At 41.5% G+C, this 27,939-nt stretch overlaps 2 protein-coding genes across 2 annotated transcripts in view; both read right to left on the reverse strand.

The window, feature by feature from the left end:
• The window catches only part of rngtt (RNA guanylyltransferase and 5'-phosphatase), a 66,684-nt gene extending 49,913 nt beyond the window's left edge, over positions 1 to 16,771 (reverse strand). Inside the window, exons 1-8 of the mRNA XM_035617939.2 lie at positions 16,303 to 16,771; positions 13,865 to 13,974; positions 13,663 to 13,766; positions 13,477 to 13,565; positions 11,874 to 11,949; positions 10,930 to 11,185; positions 9,200 to 9,309; positions 8,521 to 8,622 (exon numbers count right to left, since the gene is read on the reverse strand). Coding sequence (XP_035473832.2) covers positions 8,521 to 8,622; positions 9,200 to 9,309; positions 10,930 to 11,185; positions 11,874 to 11,949; positions 13,477 to 13,565; positions 13,663 to 13,766; positions 13,865 to 13,974; positions 16,303 to 16,366 — 911 coding nt within the window. The 5' untranslated portion in view covers positions 16,367 to 16,771. The remainder of the gene's footprint in view (positions 1 to 8,520; positions 8,623 to 9,199; positions 9,310 to 10,929; positions 11,186 to 11,873; positions 11,950 to 13,476; positions 13,566 to 13,662; positions 13,767 to 13,864; positions 13,975 to 16,302) is intronic.
• Positions 16,772 to 17,510: 739 nt separating this feature from the next.
• LOC118290177 (interleukin-31 receptor subunit alpha-like) lies at positions 17,511 to 26,631 on the reverse strand. The gene is made up of 16 exons (XM_035617636.2): positions 26,396 to 26,631; positions 24,474 to 24,743; positions 24,252 to 24,378; positions 23,964 to 24,145; positions 23,712 to 23,830; positions 23,510 to 23,533; positions 22,476 to 22,620; positions 22,010 to 22,092; positions 21,688 to 21,904; positions 21,413 to 21,577; positions 20,446 to 20,544; positions 20,225 to 20,368; positions 19,995 to 20,135; positions 19,179 to 19,263; positions 18,957 to 19,038; positions 17,511 to 18,238 (listed from the first exon to the last, which is right to left on the reverse strand). Exons 1-16 carry the CDS (start codon positions 26,442 to 26,444, stop codon positions 17,828 to 17,830), a joined length of 2,343 nt encoding a protein of 780 aa, XP_035473529.2. The 5' UTR covers positions 26,445 to 26,631; the 3' UTR covers positions 17,511 to 17,827.
• Positions 26,632 to 27,939: the final 1,308 nt, after the last annotated feature.

Consider the following 27,939-nt stretch of genomic DNA (forward strand, 5'->3'; position numbering starts at 1 on the left):
AGATATTCAAAAAGACTTCAGTGGCTGTTAAAATATCTGTCATACAAGCCGGTTTACCAACATGGGTCATGATATGAGCATTTGGCTGGTATTAATTTGACTCCACTCTTCCATCACATTATGCTCACGGGCGTGTCTGGTTTGCCGGAGCATGAAGTACAATCATCAGGACTCTCACAATTATTTTTTTTTCTTTTTTACCTTGGAGACTTTCATCAGCCTCACTCCTCCACCTCCGCTCGGAGACCATGACAGAGTGGAGGGGGAATATCTTTAAATAACATGAGCTCAGATTTTCTTCTCCTTCTTCTTGTAATATACTAATCTTCTCTAGTCTGTTATGATGCAACCTGGACAAACAGTTAAAATCATTTGAAACACAATTACACATTTCAAGCGAATGGCTCGTCTCTGCAGGAGCTGCTCAGTTTAGAGGGACTAATATGTGATGACTGAGGCTAAATTAAACTACACCAGATGAGTCGTTTCGATTAGGACAGTTTATTAGTTTTTAAATGAAGAAAAGTCTACATTATATAAATGAGGGGCAACCAATTTCCAGCGACACTATGTAACCATCGTACTCTGAAATGAAAGCTTTAAAATCAGTTTTGTAATAGGGCAAATGGAGCCTTTTCGTTCCATTTATTCTGGCATATATGTGGTGTTTCATAATTTGATGGTGTCATAATTTATAGTGTATTATAATTATGTATACTATTATAAATAGGTACATTGTTTATACTTTTTTATCATTATTATTTATTTTACTACTTTAACTTTATTGACCTTTTACTATCTGAGCATAATTTATTTTGCGTGGTAGTTTGTAATTATTTTTTGTGATTTGATTAACAAATGTTATTTTTTTAATCTTAATCACTCTTATTTTATTGTTGTCCTTACAATTATTGATGAATTGCATTAGATTTGTTTGAAAGGTGCAATATAATTAAAGTGTGATTGATTTATTGATTCCCACCTTGCAACCCGAGAGCCTCTTCTAGATCTTCTATAAATTCTAGACTGAGTTTGGCGTATTTGTTACAGTGACAGCACTTCTGGTTCGAGAAGCTGAGGATCATGAGGAATTTAAGCATTTAGAGTTCAGTGGGAGGGACTATGCAGTTGGACTTGCTTTAAACCAATGGGGTTGAAGTGAAACCTCAAAATCACTTCCGTTAAATTGACAAAAATATAACAAAATATAATAATCCTGAATAATACACATAGACGGGCGTTCACGCCAAATGTTGATTGTGTGCTCAAGGCAGTTGGCTGATCACGAGTTGGCAGACATAACGGGCAAATTCGAACGAGGGACCGTAGACGGACAAAATCGTTGATCCTCCCTTCTGTTGGTTTCCCATGACAAACTGGAAAAAAATGGGCTACACCCAAAAACACAAGCACCATTGTTGCCTGTGTGTCATCCTACAGTACAGGATTAACTGTAGCAGCAGCAGCAGACATTTTCTGGTCAAATATTCTTACTCTATGTCTCTTCTTAAGTGTTATTTTCCTGGGTTAATTCTCTTATGGATCTTTAAAGCCCAATTGTAAATTTGAATACCCTACCCAACCCCAAAACTGTAGCTTTTAACCCCTCATTCACACGTACATACTGTTCAGGTGCGACAAAGCTGCCATTCATTGTGAACCCAACCTCATCATCACATCCTGGCACGGTCAGTTGGCGACCAGCTCACCGTGACGCCCTCAAAACTACAACCTGGAGCAACAAACTTCCAATGAATAACGCTCGTTTTGATTCCCCTTGAGGAAAACGGATGTGCAGCCATTTTCTACTACATAGCGTGTACTACGAAAATGGTGGGAAAGATGATGAGCACAGTGTACTAGTACACATGTCCCATACTGCATTATAGAAGTTTAAAGAGCCGCCACAACTCAAATAGGAAAAATGATGCAGACACACGTCACATGTTAAATCAATTGCATAACTTATAACGTAAGCAGATTTTATCACTGAATTCCTAGGATAGAATCATGTAAGACGGTACAAAAATTGGAAACTCAGCATTTCAGCATGTGTTTTATGTGTATATATATATACGAATACTAAAACCTACAAAATTCAGGCTTGTAAGAGTCAAAACAGATTTTACTACTTTGACTCTGCATGTGTAAACAGGGAATTGCAGTCGCAAAGTCTAAACATATAAAAAAAAAAAAAGAAGCTGCCGTAGAAAGTTGCTAAAAATGTCAGCAACAAAGCTTGAATTTATTCCCAATTGAATAATGAATCAATTGACCGTTGCAATATCCTTCAAACTCTCTGAGCCCAAGGCAACATCTTGAAATGTGTTCATGTATTTAAGAAACAGCCCAAAACCAAGGAAAGCTGTACATGTCTGCCACTTTCATTTGAGAATCGACTTGGATAATTAACTGAACAGCTAATACGACCGACTAATTGTTTCAGCACTAATTCTCCTTCAACCCTGGAGGGAGCTTATCTTTGAAAAGTCTGTTGAGGCTTGTTGCTAAGAGAAGGAGCTGGATCATGGTGTACCTGGACTTACTTGTCAAAAATGAAAAAGTCTATTGACAGAACACCCCGTTCATCTGGTGGCTTCATTACACACCTTTTATGAATCCGATTATAATTTGCGGACTACCTGCTGCTCTTTAAAACAACATACCAAGTGATGAATAAAGCAGAATGAACTCATGTCCTGATGAGCACCTGCTGTCCTGATGTGCTTTGAAAGGTTAAGTATCTTAATCAAGGCAACTAACAACTAAGGCTAATCATCTTGTACCTTTAACACTTTTTTTTTTTTTAAATTTGTGACATTAAAATCCGGAGACTGCTTCGACGGTGTACAACATCAGAAGCAGCGCAGTGAGAAAATATGACGACACCTTTTCATAAAACAAAGTCCGATGACTGAGGACGTATTTGAGATTAATGATTTCCCCAGTGACAAAGCTATGCTTTGCCGTACGTGCTGCGTCTCTCCACCATCATCACAAAGGGATTAGATGTGATAAATATGCCATCGATACCAGCTGGCTCAAAGTGGGAAACTTGACAAGCTTGTCAGAATAAGTATGTGGGCAGAACACAACACCCGCTGACGAGATGTGTCTTTTACCAACATCGCTCTCAATGGCGAGCAGTTTTTATTTTGTTAAATATAGGGCTGCATCATGATTGATTTTCATAAATGATGAATGTTTTCTGAATTAAATCAAGTAAACATTTGGTCTACAAAATTTAAGACAATATTTGGAAATATTAGAAATCCAAATATATGTCTTTAAATTGATTATTTTGGCTGACTAATGTCTCAAAAATCAAATCTATTCAATTTACAAAAGACATAAAACTGATAAAAGGGGAAAGTCTTCACACTGTAGAAACTGGGGCCTGACAAGGTTTGTTATTTCTCCTTAAACAACAGGGTGATATAAATAAGCTGTTAATCAAGTTCTTCTATTGAAATATATTTCAAATTATCATACAATTCAAATTGCTTATATGGCAGACTAGACCGTCAATACATGAAGATGGTGTATGTGTGAAACATCCAGTTCTGGGGGAATTCCTCCTTTTTTGTGGCTGGCCTGGGAGCACAAGAGCAGCGAACAGATGTAATAGCAAGTGAAGATGCGTGGGGATGGGAAGCAAAGCAAACCATCAGCATCACAAAAAGCTCCAGTCTCCAGTAAATGCTCTGCATTTCATACCCTTAGGAATAAATGCGTAGGTAGATGGCACTCCCTATACTGTTAGATTGAAAGAGGGCCTTTATTTTTTGGGGGGACGGGAATGAGAAGCTTGACATATAAGATAATTGCTTTTTATTAAAGTCAGAATCTTCTCAAGTGGTATTCATATCCCTCAGTCACGTTCATCGGTCCACAAAGATCGCTGGAGAGCTGCGAGCGACTTGTTTGACCCCCCTCCCCCCAGTCATGACAGGAGAGCGAACCAAAAGACTAAAGCCTTAAGATATAAAACAGGGTCACGCAAAAGTCTTAGTAAAAACTGCTGGGGGAAAAAAATAAATACGTGGGAGTAGAAGGAAAGAATGATGAGTGGGACAGATATAGTTGCACTTTCAGGATGGGAGTGGACAAACAATGGAAGCATTAAAAAAGACATACGGGGCAACAGGGACCGTGCTGGATGAGAGAGAGGACAGGAAATGCCTGAACATTTTCCGGCAAATGAAGATTCCCACAGACAGCAGGGTCCTCTTGTGCAAATGGGGTGATATCTTTGAATCTCCGAGGAGGACCAGTGTGTGCGAAGATCACACGCATAGGATAAGTGTGGCGGCGGAGAAGATCTGTCAACCAGCGAGGACACAACAGGTCTATACCGAGCAGAAGTGCTTCCTCTTCTTTCTAATTGGCCAGTTAGCCATGGCTAACGCTGTCAAGTACGTTCAGAAGAAAGCAAAGGGAGACCATTAGTACAGTGCAAGTCCAGGCTGTCCTTTTTCTTTGTCGCAGTATCACCCACATCTCTCTCTCTGAAGTTATAGCAACATCAGAGACTGAATTCTCTTTTTATGGCCAAAGGGAAAATATTCAATCTGATGTGCTCCTTTATTCACACAAGCGCACACCCCCTCCCCGCCTGCTCTCTCTCTCTCTCTCTTAGGTGCTGTGAGCCTCCCGATTTTTGTCCTGATCCCCGAGGCCCGGTCCCTCGAGCACTTTAGCCCTAATGAGGCGCAGACGGCCATTGTGTCGGCTTTACCAGTCGAGTCCCGCGGCTTTAACTGACAGCAGCTGAGCTCCAGGGGAGGCCTTAGATCAGGGTTCCACAAGCTTTGCACATCATTAGCGGTGCGCGTCAACGGGCAGGGCTGCTCTCTTACACCCAAAGAGCCCGAGCTGATTTCTCATCTTAAGAGTCTAGTCAAAAAGATCCGTCTGAAAATGCGGTGGAACACAAACCATATTTCTCAGTCGATTCATTCTCGAGCAGGTAAGGGCGCGCATGAGAGACACACTTGAGGGTTAATTGCTTAAGTCAATTTCTATCCAGGCGTTTTAAACATTTGTTCATTAAAAGAACTAATTCATACAACATTTGATCGTTTTGTGAAAGCTGCGCTGACACGAAGACCACTTCTTTGCCCAATCAAAATCAGTGCAGCAGAGAAAAATGTCCCAGCGTTACTGACAACGGCCCCCCGCAGAGTCACTCAGATTAAAACTGTAATAACGAGTAGTCAAGTGACAATATCTCCCACTTGGCAGCAACAATAACAGACAAACCGTTGGCAGATTGAATGTGCACCACCACTGGCAGTGACATCAAAAGTAAAATCCCATACTTACACTAATACAATCTATTCAGCTCATTTTACAGGAGTCATACAGCGTTTGTATCTGGTGTCACTTGGCAAATCAACTGCCTCAAATATGTAATACGACTAAAGACGCTGACTTTGGCTGTTTGAATGGCGTGACTGCAAGGTTAGCACCATGGCTAATCACCTTGGAATACCGAGTGAGCACTGCTACTTCCTGTTTTTGCCATTCTGGCAACGTCCCACGAACGCAGCGTTTCTATAGAGTTTCTATAATGAAGTTGAGCAGCATTGTTTGTTGAAAGTCCCAAGAACATATTGCCCCTTTCCTCCTCCTCCTCCTCTCTAGGGCACACACCAATCTAACCCTGGCAGAGGACTCTACAACCAGATGATTAAAAGCCCATGTGTTTCCCCTCTTAATTTTGGTGTCCTATCCAAAAGCCCATTAAAAAAACAGCTACTCCGTCTTTCTCTGTACGACTGGTCTGCACATCGGGGAGGGCTGCAAAGAATATTTCCAGGTTAGTGAGGTCGCGTCGGTGCTTTGTCACCGCCTCGCCTGTTATTGTGCTACCGAGCGAGACAGTTTAACTGCGAGCACTGCGGATGAATAGCCGGCTGGCCATAAGTAGAGGCTGCAGGAATCATCAATGTGGGACTGAGGCTACATCCAGACTACTCCGTTTAGTTTGAACATGCCCTTTTTAAATGAAAACATTGTTAGTATGGATGTAGCCTGAGAGGAACAGAAGCAAAAGGACCCACAATGCAGTTCGGCAATACAGTAACTCACCCCATTCAAAGTGAATGAGCAGTGTGTCCATTGAAACATCCCACTCATATGTGTGTGGGTGCTCTGTAACTCCATTCCATGTTCTTGAAATTACATTTGTTCAAATTTGACCTTTTCCCCGTGTTTTTGTGTCGGATGGAAAAAAAACTATATTTCTCATTCTAAAAGAAAAAATTTGTTTCTTACCTTCGCCACAGTGACAAAGAAAAAGGCAGAAGGATTCAGAAAACTGTATGACATATTTAAGTGAGAGCTTCTTCACAATGCAAAGAAAAAGACCACCTTGCCAGACCACCTTGAAGAGACAAATTTCCCATTTAAAAAAACTCATCTCATGTCTTCAGGTGCCACCGGCTAGAAAGAAGGACACCCTCCACACAATGCATGGGGAGAACGATAAACTGAGAACACGTCGCCCCAAAGCAATCAGTATATTTCAATGAAAACACGTCAAATCATTCATGCAATCTTAGGTATTGTAGTTATCTACATATTAGAGCTAATTTTTCAAGTCATAATTAATCATAATTAGAGTTATTTTAGGGTTAAAAGCAGAAACAATCAGTGTCAATTAATACTTTACTGAAGTTTGATTAAATCCACTGACCGCTGACGCCAGATCAGCCAAAATCACTGCATCTTGGCTTTAACACCAGTCCTTTGTTTTTAACATCAATCTGAGATATTGTCTCGATGTAATGAAGTCCAATATCTGAGAGGAATTTCAATTTATTTTTATTTTCCACCCAAATGCCTCATTACTCCTTTTGTGCAGTATCAATTTCACACAAAAGGCAAACACGTATGAGAGACATGGCTATTTTCTGGGTAAATTAAAATCCCTGGAGGTTCAGACGAGGCACTAATTAGGTAGCAAGTTTTTTTTTTATCTTTTAAATGTCATCTAGTTCTCAGCTCAGGAGAATAGTAATAGTAGAAGTAATATTGGACCAGCAGCATCAGAGCAAGCTTCAGGGACTTGACGATGTTCAATCAGGTGTTTGGGAAAATATTCTTCATAAGACAGGGCACAGTGTGGTATCAAAGAAGAGTCCCCACAGTACGACTGTGTGAACTGATTTCGGTCCCCAGAACGTGAGTACAACCAAACGCAAGAAAACACATGGCACTTATTGATAATAAAGTAGTTTCGCTCGATTGGACTAAAGCACAACATGATGCTGAGACTCTCAATTGCTCTGGTGGGTGGAACTGGTTTAAAACCAGCCTTAGAACAATTAGCTCATCAACTGCATGTAGACATACTGCAGATGCCTAGATTACCGTCTAATATCATAAGATCCATGTAAATATCACACTTATTTGACAAATCAAACTTGTTTCTTAGATTATGACACGATTGATTAATGTTTCGCAATTTCGTTGTATTCACTGTAATATAATGGCAATAAAGACTTCTTGTTTGGTCTATCAAATGGCACAAATTCTGTGATCCCTACATATTATACGTAAGCTTTAACATCAAATGTCCACTGTGAAATATGGCTGCGTCAGAAAATAGTTAAAATGTCTGTTTTAATTTCCCACAGAGCACTGGGACAACTTAATGTCTTCTTTGTCTGAATAACCCAGTATACTGTCATGGGTGACCCGTAAACAACAAATCCTCATATCAGAGTAGGTAGAACCAACAGATATGTGACCAATACAATTATTTAGTTATCAAAACAGGTGCCAAATAAGATTCTGTTGATTGAATAAGACTAAATCATTGTCGCTCTACGACACACCTAATTTTAAACAAGATTTCATATAATACGTGCTTTACTTCACTGACAAATATGTTTATTTTCTTAATATTATTTCTTAAAAAAAAAACCTCAGGTTTGCATTATACAACTTTTACTTTAAAAGTGTGATAGGAGAGTAACAGATCACATTCTGAACCTGGTGATCTACAGTTAAGGGGGATGACTCATCCCCTAGCATACTGGGCGTCTCTATTTTTCAAGACTGAAGAGATGAGGTATCACCTCTCCACCAGACTCAAGTAGCTGCAGGGCGCACAGGATGAAGGACAAGAGCATGAGACGGCGGCAGAGGGGAGAGCGAGAGAGAGCGAGAGGGAGCTCGGTGTCGCTCTCGATTCAAATTTAACAGCAACGACTTTCCAACAACACGTCCCTTCGCAGATGACGCCAGTCGATTACACACATCAGTGGCATCTTGGTCCGGGGCCAAATCTGTGCTCAGCGTGTCTCACTCTTGGAGGAAATTAAAGCGGCGATATGTAAAATTCTAAAATTGCCTGCAGTCATTAAATATTCACCAGCACACTGCACATTTGCATCGGCGAGAGCGACAGCAGACTACTGGAATACTAAAAAAAAAATCCCTTTCCCTCAACGCTAGGTTTTGGCAACAGAAAAGCTAGCGTTGAGAACCCATGAACAAGTGGAGACCCACCGTGTGCCGTCAGCTTTCCAGCTGACTTTGTATGGATTCTGTTCCAGGAAGCGGAGATTCTGTCGGTCCATGGACACGGGCTGAGCACCGGGAAAACCAGACCTGCAACAATGTTGAAAAATCACAATGGATGACGTCGATTTAAACGATAACTAACCCCCACAAGTGCTCCCTTCCAGTATCTGCTGTATCCTTTTCATGTCTAACTAGCCCTTAACAATACATGCAGTATTTAGTTACAGTAAATACAACCTACTGTACAATCACTGGACAGGACCAGTTGATCTAAAGATTAGAATTAGGAGTCCATACACATGTCACATGGTCTCAGCTACAACACACACACACACACACACACACACACACCTCAAGCCAGCAGAGGTAAGACAAAAAACAACTATGGCAACAGCAGGTATTATTGTGAAATGGAACCATGCACCGTTTCATCACAGCAGCAGAGTCGACTCCATTTCATCACTCCACTTCCATTTAAAAAAAGCTGCTGCAGCAGCAGCAGCATCAAATCAAATCAGAAAATACATCTCTGACACTTAAAAGAAAAGGTGATGTAGGACAAAAGAGTCAATCATAACACAGAACAATACACCCACACACGTGTGCATGCAGACACTACAGTTTCCCCAGAGGGGTGTGTGGAGGGCAGGGAGAGGGCCGTTACCTGTCCCACTCCGCCATCTCCTGACACATTCTTTGGATCTCGCCTAGTTTGGGTTGCGTGGTGATCTGTGTAACGCCTTTCACCGTGATGCCTTCGAGGAATACTGCACCCTGAGAGGGAGAAAAAAGAAAACGAAGAAAAGAACCAGCTTGAACTTGGATTGAATTTAGAGAGAAGAAGAAACGCTCTCATCCGCCTACACATGAAAAGAAAAAATGTTAAGGGTATCAGTGATACTTTTCGAAAACAGCTGCTTCTTTGCTTTATGAATCCCTGTGTGCGGAGGCAACAGGTAGTAATATTATAAATCCATCTTTCCCTTTTGACCTCACCACATTTGAAACCGTTCTCGTTTTAACTATTTTATGAATGCACCTCATAAAACCTGCTCATCTGCAACAACTTCAAGGATGTTGGACTCTACTGTCTCCCTCTCTCCATCCTCCCTATGTAGGAAACATCAAGCGGTTTTCAGGCATGAACTACAGTCGGGACAATTTCTGGAGTTTGCCCTTCACATACGAAGAGCACAGCAGGGATTGTCCCGAGTCAGACGCGTTCACACCAACAGGAAGATTTCCGTAATAATCTGTGGCTTCTGGGAAGAGCATGCAGGAGGCAGAACATGGCCATAATTCCAATGCGGAAAAAATTATGGAAAATATCCGGACTTCAGTGCATGTCTGAAAGCAACGCGTCAGTGCGTTCTTCAGTGTGAAACACATTTCATAATTTCAATGCTGTGTTTTGTTAATTAAATCCAAACAGAGAAGCTCCTCAAACATCAGGATTTGTCTGGTCTCTCTTTTTATCGAATGAGAGAGTAAATCAAATATCTTTGGGGTTTTGGATGGTTGGTCAACCCGGCAGCACAGGAACTCTCTTTTACTACACACACTCCAGAGGAAAATCTGGTGATTAATCTGTGTACTATCCCCAAAATGCAGGGCAGCGTTTCTGCTTTTCACATCATCCAGGCAGACTTTTTGTGACATTTCTCCTCAGGGCGGCCAACTGGCCACCGACCGGTCTGACTGTGAGGTGAGCCACTCAACCGAGAGACAGTATTTCCTAATGACAGTGAAGTAATGTAGAGCTGCTGCTGCTCTCTCCTCTCGCTTCTTCCCCCAAAGACCTGTCTGCTGTATCACGTTCTCAACTATTAGATTTGATTCAGGATTTCAGTAGGTTATATGAGATAAATAGGTTTTTTGCATTTGTTTGTGAATGTAATTTGTACAAATCTATGTTTTGATTTACTTCGTCCTTCCCCATCGCCTTCATTATTCACGACTGCTGCAAAGTGTTTGTGTGTGATGCTATTTTAATTTGAGCTTCTTGTAACCGCTCAAAATTATTCGGATGAGAGCATCGGCCAAATTGCAAACAGAAGAAAACCAAATTACGAGCAACGGGAGACGACTCCACACGTCTAATTTGACGACGCTGCGCTGACGAGGGGCGTCGCAGAGAGACGGGGCTGTCGTCTAATCCAAATTATAACCCTCGCCAGCGGTTGGGGACACTTGAAGCTTGATTTTCTCTGAATCTGAAGATTCAAATTACTGCGTCATTATATATAGTTGAACGTTGGAGTCATCACTTAGAAAGGAAGCCTCCCTAGAGACCCTGCATTGCCCTGCAGGAGATCCATGTCGTGCAAAGAGGGGGCCGATTGATTCTTCTACTTAACAGTCCATTTTCTTGGATGCTCCACCGGAAAATCTCACCAGTTTTAGCTTCTCTTTCTTTCGCCTGCCGGGCGCCGCCGACCCCGAGGAGCTGGGGCCCGACTCCGGGCCGACCGCGTTGCCGTCGTCATCCACCTCGCCGTCGTCACCGTCTTCGAAGCACCACTCAGGCAGCGCAGGGGCCGGGGGCGCGTCCTCTTCGTCGCCATAGCGACGGAAAAGCTCTTTGAGGTAGTCTGCCTTGTAGATCCCCGGGGCCCGGGACTGGGTGAAAGCGGCCACAGCTGCCTCGACGCTGATAAGACGGAGAAAACATAAGACAGGTTAATCCTTTTATTTCTTAGTATATTTTGATTATATGTAGGGCGGCGATTGACCATAATTTTAAAGAGCATTGTTACGGTCAAAATTTCTTAATTATGAAAATTATCTTTACTTAATCAAAAAATGTTGATTGGCAACAAAAAGACCAATTTCTCTATGAAACTACTCCTTACATTCTCCTTTTACCTGTTGTATTATTCTATTATTTATTAGCATATGTTATACTTGCTTGCACGTGTGCACAAATTAAATAGGAGCATAACTATATAAATCTAGCAGAGTAGCTCATTTGACAGTTAAATTATCTTCCATCACGTGACACGGGACGAGGGCCGCGGACGCTCTCGGGAATGTTCATCACACAGGAAGTGGTGGGAGGGTTTATTTAATGCAGCCGACTCACTGCAGCTTCCAGGGATTCTGCCTCCTCAGACTGTTGCTCCACCTCTGACTTAAAAAAAAAAAATCCCCCAGCCGCTCCCCACCTCTGCTCAGCTGTTGTAAATTATTCAAACATCTCTGTTATTGTGGGGTAAGGAACCACACCACTGTAAAACCACCCAGGGTCTTTGTGAAGCTGTGTGTGTGCGTGTGTGCATGTGCGTGTGCGTGTGTGAGTGTGTGTGTGTGTGTGTGTGTGTGTGTGTGTGTGTGTGTACCTCCAGTCCATCTTCTCCACCAGGTATGCACAGATCAGAAATCCTGTCCTGTTGAAGCCATGCGTGCAGTGAACACCTTCAGGAGAAGACACAAAAAAAGAAGCCAAACAGGGATCAAAAGTTTTTACCAGCAATCATTAGCATCACTATTGAAATAGTCAAAAGCTTATCCAATGTTTCACATCACTCCACTTTTAGACGTTCTCAGTCTGAGTCCTGAGGGCATCAGGTAACAAACTCAGACTCACCAATACATCCCCCTCTACTTCGAGGGGGGTCCCGCCCTTATACCCACATCAAAACTCAGTTTCACACAGAGGAGACCCAGAGATGGATGAAACCTGTGAAGTCAATTGTGGATGAAAAGGGGAACATAAAAAAACAAGAACAGAGAGTCCGTGTGCTGTCTGTTCTGAAGTCAACTGGACTTTTCTATAAAAGGAGAAACTGGATTCCAGGGGCGAAGAAAACCATTACAACAAAGAAAAGAAAATGATCCAGCAAAATTTAGAAACAAAGTGTCATTTTCACAAACAAGCGTTCAGCTACACAAAAATCAATCATCATATTTCCCCAGTTACAGGACGTTTTGCCTGGCAACACCAACACTAATGAAGATAAAAAAGGACCAGCGTCAGAGGACAGGGATCACTTCTACCAGACCCAACTGGCGTCCAATTTGCATGTGTACCGCAGAGAGAACAAAGCCTAATCAGCAGCTGGCTGAAGACAGGCAGGGCTTTGTTGACGTGGTGAGGTTCACACATTTTAACTCAGATGTTTGAGCGTTTTTTATTTCCACACCAGGCAGCGGTTAGCAGGTATGAGCGGGATCAGCGAGGGATGATAGGATGCTGGAGTGATGCAAGAGAGCGCCCTGCTGTCACTGGCGTGAAAGTACAGTTCAATATCCATGTGTACTTGATAGGATCCCCCCAGGCTGCCTTGTGTCCTGTTTTTTACGAGGGGACAAAACAAATCTAAAGGATGATGACATTTTTAAAATTGTTAAATTAAAATCTTTCCCCCCCCAATTGTCGATAAAATATGCTATTTCTAATCGGTTTTAAATTTTGTTTGATTTCCAGAAATCATCTTCTTTATTCTATCAGCTTAACGTCACTGATATTTACTTTAGTACTGGACATGCATAGCTGTACAGTTTACAAGTACTTGAATAAATATGAATATTATGATTATGAGATATGAAATTATAACCTCTCTTAAATTTGCACCTGTCGAATTTTAGGCTAAGGCTGCTCTCTGCTGGAAACATGAGGTAATGCTACACAGAGGCCAGTAAATTGCACTCCATGTACATGTTAACATTAATGTTCTGTAATATTAAAAACATTACTGAATTCATGGTGCAAATACTGGACTTAGCAATAATTAGTGTGGCCTGAATAACTCATAAACGCATCAAGTAAATGTTCACACCTTTTTCACACCAACTGCAAAAAATTAGATGCGAATGTTCATGACATATTAAAGTTTCTGACGGTTACATCTGGAAAAGAAGAGGTATCAGCAAATTCAAATGCATGCCACGTACACGATCAATAACAGATCTGATCTTCCCATTGAGCTACGTTTTCCTCACCTATCAACTCTGTGGGATTCTTCTCAATGAAGTGTTCGCAGAGTCTGATGAACTTCGCGGTCATCTCTTTCGAAGGGCATTCTCCATGGCTGAAACAAACACAGGGCCATCAGACTAACTGTATTACCACTTTAATGAGCAACAACTTACGATGAGTTCGACCCATAACGGCGACTTCACTCGTACCCTTTACACGGAAGCTTCACGTATGTTATGCCTTCTTTCTCTATGTCGTTGCGGTCATAAAAGCGGGTAGTGTTCGTCAAGTCCACAAGCAAACCCATCTTCACCTGCAGAAAGACCAAAAAAAACGGGACAGGATGAGCCATCGAAGTTCCAGTTTCAAAATGTTACTTTCCGAAGTTAAGTCATCGTTGGAGTTACTTACTTTGAGACTTTTTAAGAAGTTGAACAACATGTCCGGGTGAAACCGGCACTCCTCTGCGACTTGGTCATCGTATCTGGGACCCAACATTGTTTTCATCGGCAGGAATTTAGCTAGGAGGGGAAAAACACACAAGCAATGAACCAGCGGACCTCAACCATAAAACACCTGTTCTCTGAGTAGACACCCGTTAAAGTGGATGAATTGGTTAGGGGATTTCATTTATTTATTCGTCTATTTACAAGATGCTTATCAATCTCAATCACTTTAATATTTCATCAACAGTTACCATGATTACAAATTAAACCTAAAAATTTAGATTCACGTTGTAGGGGAATGATTTGTTGTCTGGGCCCCTACTGACCCCTGCTACACATGACAGTTTCATTATTCCCCCTGGTGCCCACCCAGAAATCCACCAGGTCTGTAGTTTGAATCTATCACAAATTAATAATATCCTGTTCGACAAAACAGGATATTATAGTACGTTAACCTGGGATTTGGGTGAAGAATAGTTTGTTTTACCATAATAATGTATGGAATTTCAAACCCTGAATAATTTGATTTGATCTGTATTCATCTTGAACCGATCACACTATATCAATTACAACATGGGAAAACTAAATATTTTCCATGACATGAATCTCCAGTCAACATAAATCTTATACATACATTATTTGGGTTGGAGAAGGGACAGAAAAAGAAGCATAAGCTGATCTGGTCCTGCTCCTTCTTTACAACTTCAAATTACTTTTGTAAGTTTGTTATTAATTATAATAAAGTATCTCTAAAACTTAAATCAATTGGTAAACAAATAAAATAACTGAAAGACATCTTGATTATGGTAATAATTATTGGTAACAGCTTTGCAACTTTCCTACGATGGAATAATTTATATATATATATATATATATATATATATATATATATACATATCACAATATAAGGAAAAGGAAAAAAAGGTTTTAAAACTAGAACTTCACAAAAGGGCCAGGCAGATTTTGAGGACCCCTCATATATGATATTGTGCTTTAGAGGTTGAAACGTCTAACCAATTCAAGATTATTGAAAATATATACACCCAACTGATATGTAGTAAATCCTGAAGCGGTTGTCCGGCTTCAGGTTTTGGAAAATTTAATCTCATTTTGTCTTTTCTGGTGTTTTTTTTTTTTGTGTTTTTTAAGTATTTTCTTCCTCGGGCCAAGTCTCTCTCCTTCTCTTTCTCTTTCTCGATGTCCCTCGCCCCTCCTGGAGATCCAGGGGCAGGCTGTGCAGCCGGGAATCAGGCCCGACTCCGTCTCAGTTGATTGTTAAAAGTTCCTACTGTCCACGAACGCTCACTCAAATCCTGTACTCAAGGTTCAAACGTAGGCAAACTTTATTGTCCAGCACAGCACCGCACGTAATGTACATTCAAAGTGTTACGTGGGTAAAGATCACAGAAGCATAATCAACATAGTATGACAAACCAACATATAGATATGTGCACGTACATCCACGTGTAGTACAGTAGTGTAGATAAAAAAAAAGGTAGGTGCTGCGGTCGTGTCACTGAATATTCAATTCAAACTCTGGACCCAGACATGTGTACTATACCTTATTTCTTAAAAAGTAATAAATCTGTGCCTTGAACCTGAATCCCTGTCTGGATTGGTGCACAGGTGTAGGAAGATGAGGTATAATCCAAAGTATCCCATGGTACAGATACACAGGTGTGAATGGATAACGACCACGAGTGCACAGCAGCATGTACGACCACCATGCCACCGGTTTGTTTTGACACGTGACGCTTCCTACAGAAGAAGCTAGCTTACACGCAGTTACACTTTTTGTTTTTTTAAAAAGCCACTCCCCCCCCCACTGGTGAGCAAAAGGAAGGAAAAACAGTCAGCGATCGCTTTGGTTCAAAGTGGAATTAGAGAGTTTTCTAGCTCGTCAGAGGAGAGTGCAGCTTCTGACAGCCCGTTAGCCCGCAGCCGAATGCAGCGCTACACCAAACTCCATGTGAAAATGCGGCAATTTAAGTTCATCTCGCTACAGATTCATCAACGTTCATGCTGACTATGAAAAATAATGCATTTAATTCATTCACTGGTGTCATGTCATAAATCGGCTATCCAATCAACACCGACTGCCACTTCATTTGAATGAACCGAGACCGATTTGAACTTCCACGTTGCCGTAGTGTTATGCTAACCTAGCAGCGGTTGTGCTACTAAAGCAGCTACACGCGGTTCGCCTTTTTTAACCGAGACGATTTAAAAGGAGGCGACACTGACGTTTCGGTCAAGTCGTGTTTACACCAGCATGTCAGGAGAGGGGGTGAGAGGGGAGGGGGCTAACGTTAGCAGCAGCAACAACAACACTGCGTACACCCAGCTGGTTCATTCAACGCTAGCTGGTCTTGTCTTGTTTACGTGTGTGTTTGTTTTGCTCACCCGCCACAGGTTGCCCTCTTCTGGGACAATTCCGCCACCGAGGAGGGGGTCCGGTGTGTGACATGTTCAGGGGACCGGAGGAGAAGGGGTGTGCGGGTGCAGTGAATCGTATGGGGGCAAACTGGCCGCCCGGGGCTCGGTGCTCTGTCTCTCTCCCTCTCTGCGAGAGCGTCACAATCCCCCGGTTGTCGTTCACCCAAGCGCCGCGGACTCGGGGCCGCTTCAGCCACTGATTCAGGCGAATCGTCCAGCGAAACGCGCGCCCGGTCCACTTTATGACGGGCCGAGGGGCGAGTTCACGGAACCGTACGTGACGGCGACTCTCGGCATAGCGGTGACCCAGCGACGGCGTCCTCCTTTGGGTCCGTTTTCTTCCAATTCGCCACAGACAGGAATCGAGGTAGCTACAGTGTAGCTAGCTAGCTTGGGATATAAACTAGCTCTCTTCTTCTGCTGCTTAATATCTGTAGTTCAGACGATTTCGCGCGTCGCACACTGCCACCTTGTGGGTGCATCCATAGTGGATCTGCATCTGCATCTTCTTCGTCTTCTTCTTCGTCTTCTTTTCCTGTTTTATGGCTGTTGGCAAACAACTTTTAGTTGTGCGCATTACCGCCACCGTCTGATATGGAGTGTGGATAAGAATGGTAATATACTAAATGAATAAAACAAAATTCAAAAATAAAATAACTACTCTATATTCTTCTAATAATTCCGGTCTTTTCCAAGAAAAATAAATACTGCTCTATTTCTCACATGCCCTGAGTTTCATTTGTATAATTTCTTAATATTGAATTTGATGTGTCTCTTCCTAGTTTATCTTGTAAAATCTGCCTTTCCTGTTGATATTTTGGACAAAAGCAAATGACATGCTCTACTTTTCCCCTTGTAGGTGCAGTGTATTTTCGTTGGTTCTTTTTTTTAAATTCGTAACTTCTTCATCTTCAACGCAGAAAGGTAAAAGAAATATTTAACTCTTCTATCCGAATTATTATTCACTTAGCTTACTCATATGTGTGTATGAGTGATCAATCCTGTAATTCCTGTGATGGAGCACACACTCATTCCTGAGTCAAAGTGGGGTGGGTTTCCCTGGGAAAGGCTCCAAAGAGCTTCAGGTAGTAGTAGTTGACACATAATGATTAGTCAGTAAGAAACATCTCAAAATGAAACCAATTAGTTTTCACCGTGCTTAGTTACACTGAGAATGAAATTCAAACGAAACTCTTTTAATTACAATACAACTCTTGCTAGAGGCATATACAGTTATGTCAATATTTTTTACAACAGGTACATACATCAGGTTGTCTTCATAACGCTGCTATACACATAGTTTTGCCATAAATATTACATGTTTGTGTAGATAAAAGAAAAAAAAGGTGTATAATGTACAGGTTCAATATGAGATTACAATGGACACAGAAGAAAACACATCACCATGGCAGTCTTTGGAAGGATTAATTTAGTAAAAGCTTATTCCGAGCTGATATGTATCTTGACTCTTAGATACAGGTTTCCGTCGCTCTTACCGGCCCTGACCTTGTTCAAACATGTTCAATGTGACGTAAACAGTCACAGGCACCGTCTTTTCTTGCTGTTTCCCCAGAACACGCTTATATGGTTTACTTTCCCTCGGATAAGGTGTTTCCACTGAACTCTGACTTCGATACGGGCTGCTTGGGCCGTCGTCTGAAGACAGTAACACTGTGGACTCGCCAGGAACTTGTGTCTTCACCAGTTCAACCGTTGTGTCATTCTGTACATCCGCGGCAAGAGCTTGGGCCGGGTCAGTGTACTCCTCAGTCTGGTCCCCGGCTGAGTTCACGTCACAGCCTGTAGCCGGTGGAGGGGTGGGCGTTATCTGCATTTCCTCAGTGTAAACCCTGTCACAGAGGCTTTCGGATGGATTGCTGAACGCCTGGAAGGGGCATATCCGCTGTGGACACAACATTCACACAGAAGAGAAGATCAAATTGACATTAAGTGATTTTTTTTTTTTGCCCTTTTTTCTCAGGCAATAAAACCATATATGCAGGCTTAAACTCTAACCAAAGACTTACAAGTGCTATCATTATGATTCAACTTTTCAAATTAAAAAATAATTAAAACATATTACATAACAAACAGAAGAACAAAAGACATGAAAATATGTAAATGTTGCAGATTACAAGAATTTTACTGTCCTTTTTTCTGGGAATATGGGGGTTTTATCAAGCAACAATGTGGGAGTTATATTCTACAATTAAAGAGCAACAATTGGAAGATATTTATATTTTTACAGTCCAATTCCAGTATAGTTTTTTAACTTCCTACATGTAAAACCTGACCACTTCTGACAGAAGGACTCGAATCTGAAAGCTTTAGCTCTTCATGTTGGAAAATACAATTTACAGTAGGGCTGCAAACTACAATTATTTTCAATATGGATTACTCTGCTGATTAACTTCTCAAAACATTAGTTTTTTCAATAAAATGTTTTTTAAAAAAAGGTGACCCAATGATATTCCATTTCAACTTTGACCTTACTTTTGAGATGAATAGTCAAAATCTCCTGAAATGAATGTCTTTATCCTTTTAGTGATCACCACCAGTATAAAACAACACCCGTATCACAATTTCCTCTCCAACCAAAAATAAGTTTTCACTGTGTTCACCTTTTGATGACCTGGTAAACGCCACAACGCCAGAGAGCTGAGGCCTGGGTTCGGCACCTGCTTCTCCCTGAATTTCTTCCATCTGAAAAGGCAGATTGATAACGAACATTAGGGAAACGAATTTCAACACTTCAGGGTCATAATCTTTGCTGACATGAAAATGCCCTTGATTCATTCAGTGTCTTATTCATTGATGACAGACGCTCAAAGATCGATACTTACTGAATAGCACAGCATAATCCAAGGGATAACACGAGAATTATAGCGACGCTTCCAGAGACACTGAGTACTGTGATGAGCCTTGGATCTATTATAAAAAAAAAAAAATCACGTTGCAGTGAATTCACATTCACTTCAATGATAATTTCCATGCCATGAGTTATTGACAATTGGGTTATTCAAGATATTCTTCCAGAATAATGAGCAATAACCTGGTCAGGTTAGTGGTTGATTCATTCACAGTAAATCCCGTCATAGTTCACCCAGTAACATTTCATAGGCTCGTTTGAATCAGTCTCATTTGATTTTTGGAAACTTGGACAAAACTTTTCTTAATCAATCTTCCCGCAGTTTGCCAGGAAGAAAAAAACCCACAGTGGCACTTCTTTAATGATCTTCACCAGTGGAGACTTTGTGAAAATGGCCACAAAGAATCTCGAAAAAAACCTTTAACACTAAAGTCCAGAGCGGGTTGTACCAGCTGCTGCAATCACCTATTAATGGTAAAACATTGTGTAACAGAACTGCAAGTACAGAAGAGCCTTAACGTCTGTGAATTGACTCAATGATGTCAGTTACACAAGATCTATCTTGACATTTTCTAACGTTAAGCTTGGTCATACCAGACCAACTGAGGTTGTAGGATCGACGCCTTTCAGTGTACTGAGCTGAGCAAGAGTGCGTTTTAAAACCGAGGAAACCAAGGAAATGTGCAAATTCATCGAGGGCGGCAGCTTGTACTCCAAGCCAGTGGTAAGATGTGCTCTGGAAACCAGAAAAAAAAACACCCGTCAGCCCTTGCACTTAGTGAATACTTACCAAATCTTTTGGTTTTAAAGAGCCTCTCGCTGCTTTTAGTAGTTCCGGTAGCAGCTATGGCCTGGACGTAGATGCTATACTGGCTGTCTGGATTCAGATCTTTCAGAAACACTTGGCGCTGTGTGCTGTTTACGGTAACATCTAGAAGAAAAACCAATCCCGGAAATATCACAAATGCATTGTGAAAAATGATATGAATCTCTTTAAAACCCCCTCGGTGACGGCCTTACTGAGCGCTGGTCCTTCCTGAGAACCGTAGAAGATCGTGTAGTTTGTGACAGCACCGCTGCAATCCTCCTGTGACTTCGTGGTCCAGCTCACGGTGGCACCTTTGTCGTTGGCTTGCACTCCGACGATGGTGACATTTTCTGGATCTGCAAAGACCACATTGTGACGTTGAGACTGATAACGCATGAAATCGAATCAACCAAAGAACCAAAGAGCGACGTACCTCCCGCTCTGGGGCAGATGGGAAGAGATCGCCAGCCGCGACCCGTCTTGTCGTCAAAGAGCGGCGTCACTGTGATATTGTACTGCTTCTTTTCAAGGTCTGCAAGAAAGGGAAGACGCCTGAAAATATATCACAGAGGCCTGTCGGGTGATTAAAACACATCTGCAATCTAACTCTCCTTCGACCCCTGGTCCTGCTCAGCTCCCCACAGAGTCGTCCCTCTGTGGACAATAATGTTGATTTTGAATTTCTGGTCTTTTCAAACACTATTGAATAGGTCGCCATGAAATTTGTGCAGCAGATATTCATGGTCCCCAGAAGAATGATGCCTCTACTTGAGCTATCCCCCTAACTTTCCATTTAGCGCCATTTTCAGGAACTTCATGTGTCAAACAGTTAGATAACTCGGGCAAGTTTAGAAGAGAAGTGCTTCTTCGGTGAAACTGAATACGTGGCCAGGTGTCTTGCTCATATACTCTTCATCTGAAAAAGTAACTGCTGACCAAAGCTGTCAAATAAAGTAGTGGAGTGAAAAGTCAAGCTATAAAGTAGCATAGAAAACTTTATAAATAAAAAGTTCAATTTATGGAACTGAATTAAGTGAACGTAGGTTCTTTCTACTGCTGCTTTCTAGCTTGATAACACGGAGGCCAGCAAGAAAAGCGAGACAGCCTAGTGAAGCACAAGTCAATTTCTGTGAGAAGTGAGTCATTTTTATATGCTAAGATATTTTCTGGCGAATGCATTACAGGGCAGCTTTTAAAAGTATTTTCCCCACAGTGTGTATCCATTACTCACCACACTTAATGAAAGACAGGGCACAAATTGATCCGGTGGTCGACCAACTTGAGCCCCAGCCCGTGAGTGAGCGACGAGTTCGGTGATGACTCATTCCATGTGTTACGCGTGAATGTCCATAAAGTATTTATTCGACATCCATCTCGCCTTTTATTGTCCGTTGACTTACCAAACAGCGATGTGTTAGTGTATCCGCTCTCCTTCCAGTAATAGCGATTCCCGTCGTGGGTCCAGTCGATCACGTAAACTCTGACAGGCTGAGCCGGAGCCTTCCAGTTGATCAGAACGACACCCCCCACGGCTGAAGTCCTGACTCCAGTGACTCGAGGGAGGCCTGCCGAGTGATATCAAGTGAATCAGCACAACGGGCGAAGCACTGTTCCATTAACAAGAAACAAGATGATCATTTGCCAAAAAAGGAAAACCTGCAACATTAAAACTCACTCTCTCCAGTGGCCGGGACGTAAACGGAGTCCTCGGCAATCCAGGTTTCATCATGGTAGACTGTGAGGTGGATTCTGTGTGCATCTTGGCTCACATGGACATCACAGGTTGAATTGCTGCATAAAGTGTCCGTATAATTGATTCCAGTCACTTGCTCCTTGTAAGGAATCGGTTTGATTGCGTAGGTAAATGTTCCTTGGCATGTTGAGGGAATCCCCTGCAGAGACGGATTGAAGCACTTAAATCGAGAAAGTTATGCAAAGAGCTTGTTTGTGAGGACATTTTTTTTTGGGGGGGGGGCAACATTGACAGGGTTCCTTACCATCCACATGGCCCGGACCTTTCTGACTCCATTTCTATCCGGTTTGGCAACGTCCCTCCACAGGCGCAGCTTTACATCACTCTCTGTTAAAATGATGTTCAAACAGTCACACTGGAACGCACAGCGATAAGGACACTACACCGTGTCGGTCTGAACTCCAGCCAAAAACAACGACGTTCCCCACGTAGCACAAGAGCAAAACAGTTTTGAGCTATGGCAACAGCTAATGAACATCAGTCATTTCTGTCAGGTATCTGGCTCACACCTTCAAGACCTGACCTGTCGTTCAAATGTGCCAGATATCAGAGTCGGAATCTTTATTCCCTCTCAAAATCAGCAGTGGTGTTGCTGAATTTCAGTTTTCCACAACATCTACACAAAATGTTGCAAATCTATTTTTGGATTTGTGTTGTCCGGGGCCCCCAAAAAACACCCAATCTTGATTTGTTAGAGTGATTGTTCTTACTGTTCAGCTCAGTGAGAACTGTCCTCCCCTGGCTCCAGTTGCTCCAGGGGGCGTTGGCCCGCGCGCAGCGGACCGAGACTGTGTAGTTAGTGCAGGATTCCACTTTAACAATCTCTATCTTGTTTGATGTCTTATTGAGCAATACCTAGAAAAAAAGGAAAGGTAATAAGTGTTTCAGTTAGAAACATTTATTATAATTCATGATGGTCCAGGGCTGAATAGATTATCTTTCACCACTTTTTTAAAGTTAAATTAATTTACTAGAGTTCTGCACTTATCGTTGCCTCTGCCAGATGGGTTATGTTTTCATTTCTGTTTGTACAGATCCAATTTCCATTAAATTCAGTGGAATGGTGCGACATTACCCAAGGGGGAACCCATACAATTTTGGAGCGGCTCTGGATAGACAGGATGATACAGGAATTATTTTTATTTGCTTTAACATGGTGAGATACTGTGTTATCCTTGGCCGAGGCAGCTATGTGCTCTCCAAGTATCCTTCGAGTCAGTTGGATGAAATGCTTTGCTGAGAGAAAACACATGTCTTCCCTCTGAGACAGCCTGCATAGCCACAAGGATTGTTTGTAAACTTGCCATAGGCCCAATCAGAAACAAATTTCAGGTACAAAAAATTTTCCGCCCACAGATTGTTATATATAAAAACTGGATGTCACCGCAGTGGAGCATGATGTTCATTTTGGAGACAATGGTCCAATTTTGAGTAAAATAGACGACAAAGAACGATATGCATGGGGGGGGTGGTTTTGGCCAGCACCATCTTGGTTACTTCCAAGATGGTGCTGGCCAAAATGCTAAACTGGAGGTTTCAAAACCTCACAAACCAATTTGTGACATCACGGTGGGTTGCCACTTGGCTCAACGCAGAGGTACAGTAGTTTGTCTTTAGTGAAAAACATTGTGTTGCCATAGCAACCGCTACTGTCGCACTTCTCCATATCGGTTACAGTGTAATTGACGTGACTGTTTTTACGTTTACCGCAAAAAGTGCCGGAGGAAGAAAATGTGTCTCTCACCTCCAGAGTTCCGTTGCTGACAGTCTGGAAGACAAAGGGCAAAATGGAAATAGCCTTCCATTAACCAGGAGTTGAGAACCAACTATCGAAAATTCAAAAAACAGCAGCTATAGCTGTCACATTTCTTTTCATTTTCATTCACAGCGATGTGTGATCACTCTCATCGAAATCGTGCTGTATTCTGTTTTCACAGTGGCCATACCTTGCTGTATTTGACTTGACAGTGGCACTGCTTCCTTCTGCAGAGGGTTGTCACTTTCCACTCAATCGACAGGTTATTAGAGGAGACAGTTACACGTACCGTCGGAGGAATGATTTGCACTGGGTGGGGGGGGGCACATTATCATGGCAGTATATTAAAATGCAGAAATGCAAAACACTACAGTAATGATTGAGAAATACATATGTTTTGGGGGGTTTTTTGTGTGCAAAAGATTCACTTGTTGTTACTTACATATGTTGTGGGGAGCAAATTCCTGAGGGTCTGACAAGGCTTCCCAAGCAGTAGTTTTAGCTCTCACAGTAACATTGAAATTTATGGCTAAATGTATTTTATCAGACAAATGAATATCTTGTGTGCATTTCGTTTCTTGTGAGTTGCAGATTTCACTCTGGGAGACCTTCGACGAAGACACCCTGAAAGAAATGTTAAGCACCTGAATCAATAAAAAAAATATATGTGTATGTATATATATATATAAAAATGTTCCTACACAAACAAAAGACACATGAAGCCACTCACAGTACAGTGTAGTTTATCACGAGTGAAGTATTAATCTGATGCCGCCAGTTGCACGTGAACAGTTGTGGGACACCTTCCATTGGCGGATTTCCATAATGCAATACGCAGGATATTTTGCTGGGTTTTGCTGTGGAAAAAAAAGAGGTAACCAGTATCATATATATTCTATCATCACATTTCATCTCAGTGTCTCGATATCAACACTCTAAAAGTGCTTCTTACTGTAGGTTCTGATGATGGTGCCACCAAGGATTTGCCGAAGCTCTGCACTGTGGCACTGCAACGCAGCGCGGTGCCGAGTGACGTTCCTCAGGTACAGCACTGTGTGCGAGGAGTTGACGGCGATCGACTGGCTTTCGTCCACGCGTCTGCTGTCCAGAGTCCAGAAGACTTTGCCGCGGACACATGAAGTCAGGCACACGACCTCGGCGTCGGACCCCGCCTCGATGAACTGGTCTTTGGGGAAAACGTCGCAGCTGTTCGCGCGCTGACCTGCAGGGGAACGGCAGTGTCACTCAGCTTGACCAAAAATGTAAGTGCAATTCTATTGCTTCCCAGTGATGTTATGTAAAACATTTTCACGAAATACGCTTTCTTGCCACGATGTCTGTCAAGTCGAGTCAAGTTTATTTATAACACATTTCATATGACAAGGCATACACTTAAAGTGCAGAAAGTAAGACAGTTCAATGCAATTCAACTTTTCTCGAGGCACTTTACCTAGTAGGGTCGCGACCTCACAATATTACAGAGAAATCACACAACCTCCCTTTTTTAGCAGGAAGAAATCTCTCACAGAACCCGCCTCGGTTGTGGGTGGCCATCATAATCAATAAGGAGCAGATCTTATTCAGGTATGGAGCTGCTGGAGCCAAGATGCAACGTGACGAAACAGCTTGGCTCTGTCCAACGAGAACAAAAGCCGCCACAAAGCATTCTTGGAGTCAAGAATTTGCCTTCGACACTGTTACCTTGTTATCCCTTGTTGTTTGTTTTGTTACCTAGTGTTATATCTGGCGGTCCACTGAACCTCGGCATCGCCACCCACGTTTCGGATTGAGCGACTAGTGAATAGAGTTGCTGTTGCAGTCTGATTATCACATTAGATTTCTGGGTCTCTCTCTTTCTCTGACATGTTGTGGTGTTAGAAACGTCTCCTCATTAAAAAAAAAAAAGAAAGAAAAGGCGTGGAGCATTTTCAATTTGAAGCAGCGACAGGAAGACTACAGTGTTATTAAGAGTACATTAGTGCCACAGGAGATTTTATCATCTCTGACGGTACGAAGAGCCCATTAGAGAACTATCTTGTTTCAATCCGAACGGTAATGTGGGCTCCTCTCCGCTTTTACACGGCTACATCGTTATATTCCAGTCAGAGAGATGAATTAATTTATCTGGAGGAACTTAAGTTATTAAAAAACACTTGCAATCACTTTAATTTACTAGGTAGAGTGGACTTCTTAAACACGTGACTGAGCAGATACTAAATTCCGGTTTTGGCTCAACATGCTGGTCTCCAAATGGTAGCATCACTTACATCTTTTTTTTCTATAAATCCAAATGTTTCTGCAGCAAAAAGTTGTAGTCCAGCCGTTTGTGGGATGGATGTATTGTTTTTCAGTACGCAGGGGAGTAATCTGACACTCCGATGTTTCCCTCTGCTCTTTAGACTGTTTCAAAGAATATGTTTAAGTTGAATTGGTTTGTGAAAGTTACAAGAATTACCAGTAGACAGAATATCAAGGAGGACTATATTAACCTTTGCTCATATCTGGTTATAGGTCTTTAAACACTTCGCTGTCGTTAAGAAGCAAACCTGTGTTTACATAAGAACAAAAAATATATATATACAAAAATTATTTTCAATTATTTCTCTCCAAGAAAAACATCTACCATTTTTGTTTATTTATCAAAATAAGAATTATTACCTTGGGGGAAAAAAGGTAAAATGAACTTTTAGACATTTTTTAAAATATCATAGCCCATATTAACCACCGTGAACATTGTAATATGAAACCAAAACAAAAGAAGCATTTCCCAGAAATACAGAATAACTGCATATGACCATGCAGTCGACAAAGCATTTTAACACTCACACTTCTCTTACAACAAGAAATGTGAAAAAATATAAAAGTGCTACTTACCTTTGGAGAGGATTGAAATCAAAATAAATGTGACTAGATAGGGAAACATGTCTTGTATCCTCCACAATGGCTCAACGAAATAGCCGTTTATAGATATAACAAGGAGTCAGATATCCAGAGGCATTAGACCAAAGTATGAAAGTTGCTGTTATGGAAAACTGTGCCCTGCACTACACCGCATTTCCCCATTAACTCTCCCTCCCTCTCCCTCTCTCTCTCTCTCTCTCTCTCTCAGACATCAAGTAACGGGAACTACATGCGAGCCCTGAAATAAACGGGAGGTATTACCCAACTGGAAACACAAGCGAGCTGAGAGGAAGTGAAGTAACTCAGTCCACTGTGTCTTGAGACTTTGATAGGTTATATCCGTTGTGTAGTGGCAACACTAGAGCGAGGGAAGACTGATACATTATGAATATAGGATGATTATGAATCACATCATCACTGGCAGACATAACAAAAAAACAAAAAAAAATCAATGCAAACAGCCTGGTGCCCCACAACAGAGGTGAATTATGTCAGACAGGGATGAAAGGCACAAACCTTTTACTTTAAAAATCACAATTTGCCCTTTAGAAATTTATTTAAAAAAAATATCCACCACTTTATAAAATAAATAAATAAATTATAATAAATAAACTACTTTTATAATTGATTGTTTGTTTTTCACCGATGGGCCCAGACATAGATAGATAGATAGATAGATAAATAGATAGATAGATGGCTAGATAGAGAGACGGATGGATGGATGGATGGATGGATAGATAAATAGATAGATAGAGAGACGGATGGATAGATAGATAGATAGATAGATAGAGAGACGGATAGATAGATAGATAGATAGATAGAGAGACGGATGAATAGATAGATAGATAGATAGAGAGACGGATGAATAGATAGATAGATAGATGGCTAGATAGAGAGACGAATGGATGGATGATAGATAGATAGATAGATAGAGAGACGGATGGATAGATAGATAGAAAGAAAAATAGATAGATAGATAAATAGATAGATAGATAGCGAGACGGATGGATAGATAGATAGATAGATAGATAGATAGATAGATAGATAGATAGATAGAAAAATACATAGATAGATATGCGTCTCTTTACTATATCTTTGTATCATATAGCTCCACCTAGCGGCTGATGCGTGTCACTTACAAAGACAATACAGAAAAAATAATAATCCTATTATCTTACAGCTGCATTAATAATGGCCATTTTTGATAAGCCGAACGACCCCGATAGCCTACCACCCTTATAAAGGTGCGCATTATTAATATTTTCCGTATGTATAAATGTTTTAAACCGGTGTAGTGCAACAATTTGTATATTGTGTAATGGGGTTTGGTTAAGAAAGATACCCCGGAAGTAGTTCAATAAGGGTAGCTAGCTCGGTTAGCTTGCTAGTATAAAGTACGTCGCTGTAATGCGACCGGTAAACTGTAAGTTGAGCCGTTTGCTCAGCGTCTGCTAAGGTCCAAAAATTAAAACATAAAAATATAAAATATAAAATATAATAGACACAATTATGAATTT

Source organism: Scophthalmus maximus, chromosome 18 (genome assembly GCF_022379125.1).
Source record: "Scophthalmus maximus strain ysfricsl-2021 chromosome 18, ASM2237912v1, whole genome shotgun sequence".
Lineage (NCBI taxonomy): Eukaryota > Metazoa > Chordata > Actinopteri > Pleuronectiformes > Scophthalmidae > Scophthalmus > Scophthalmus maximus.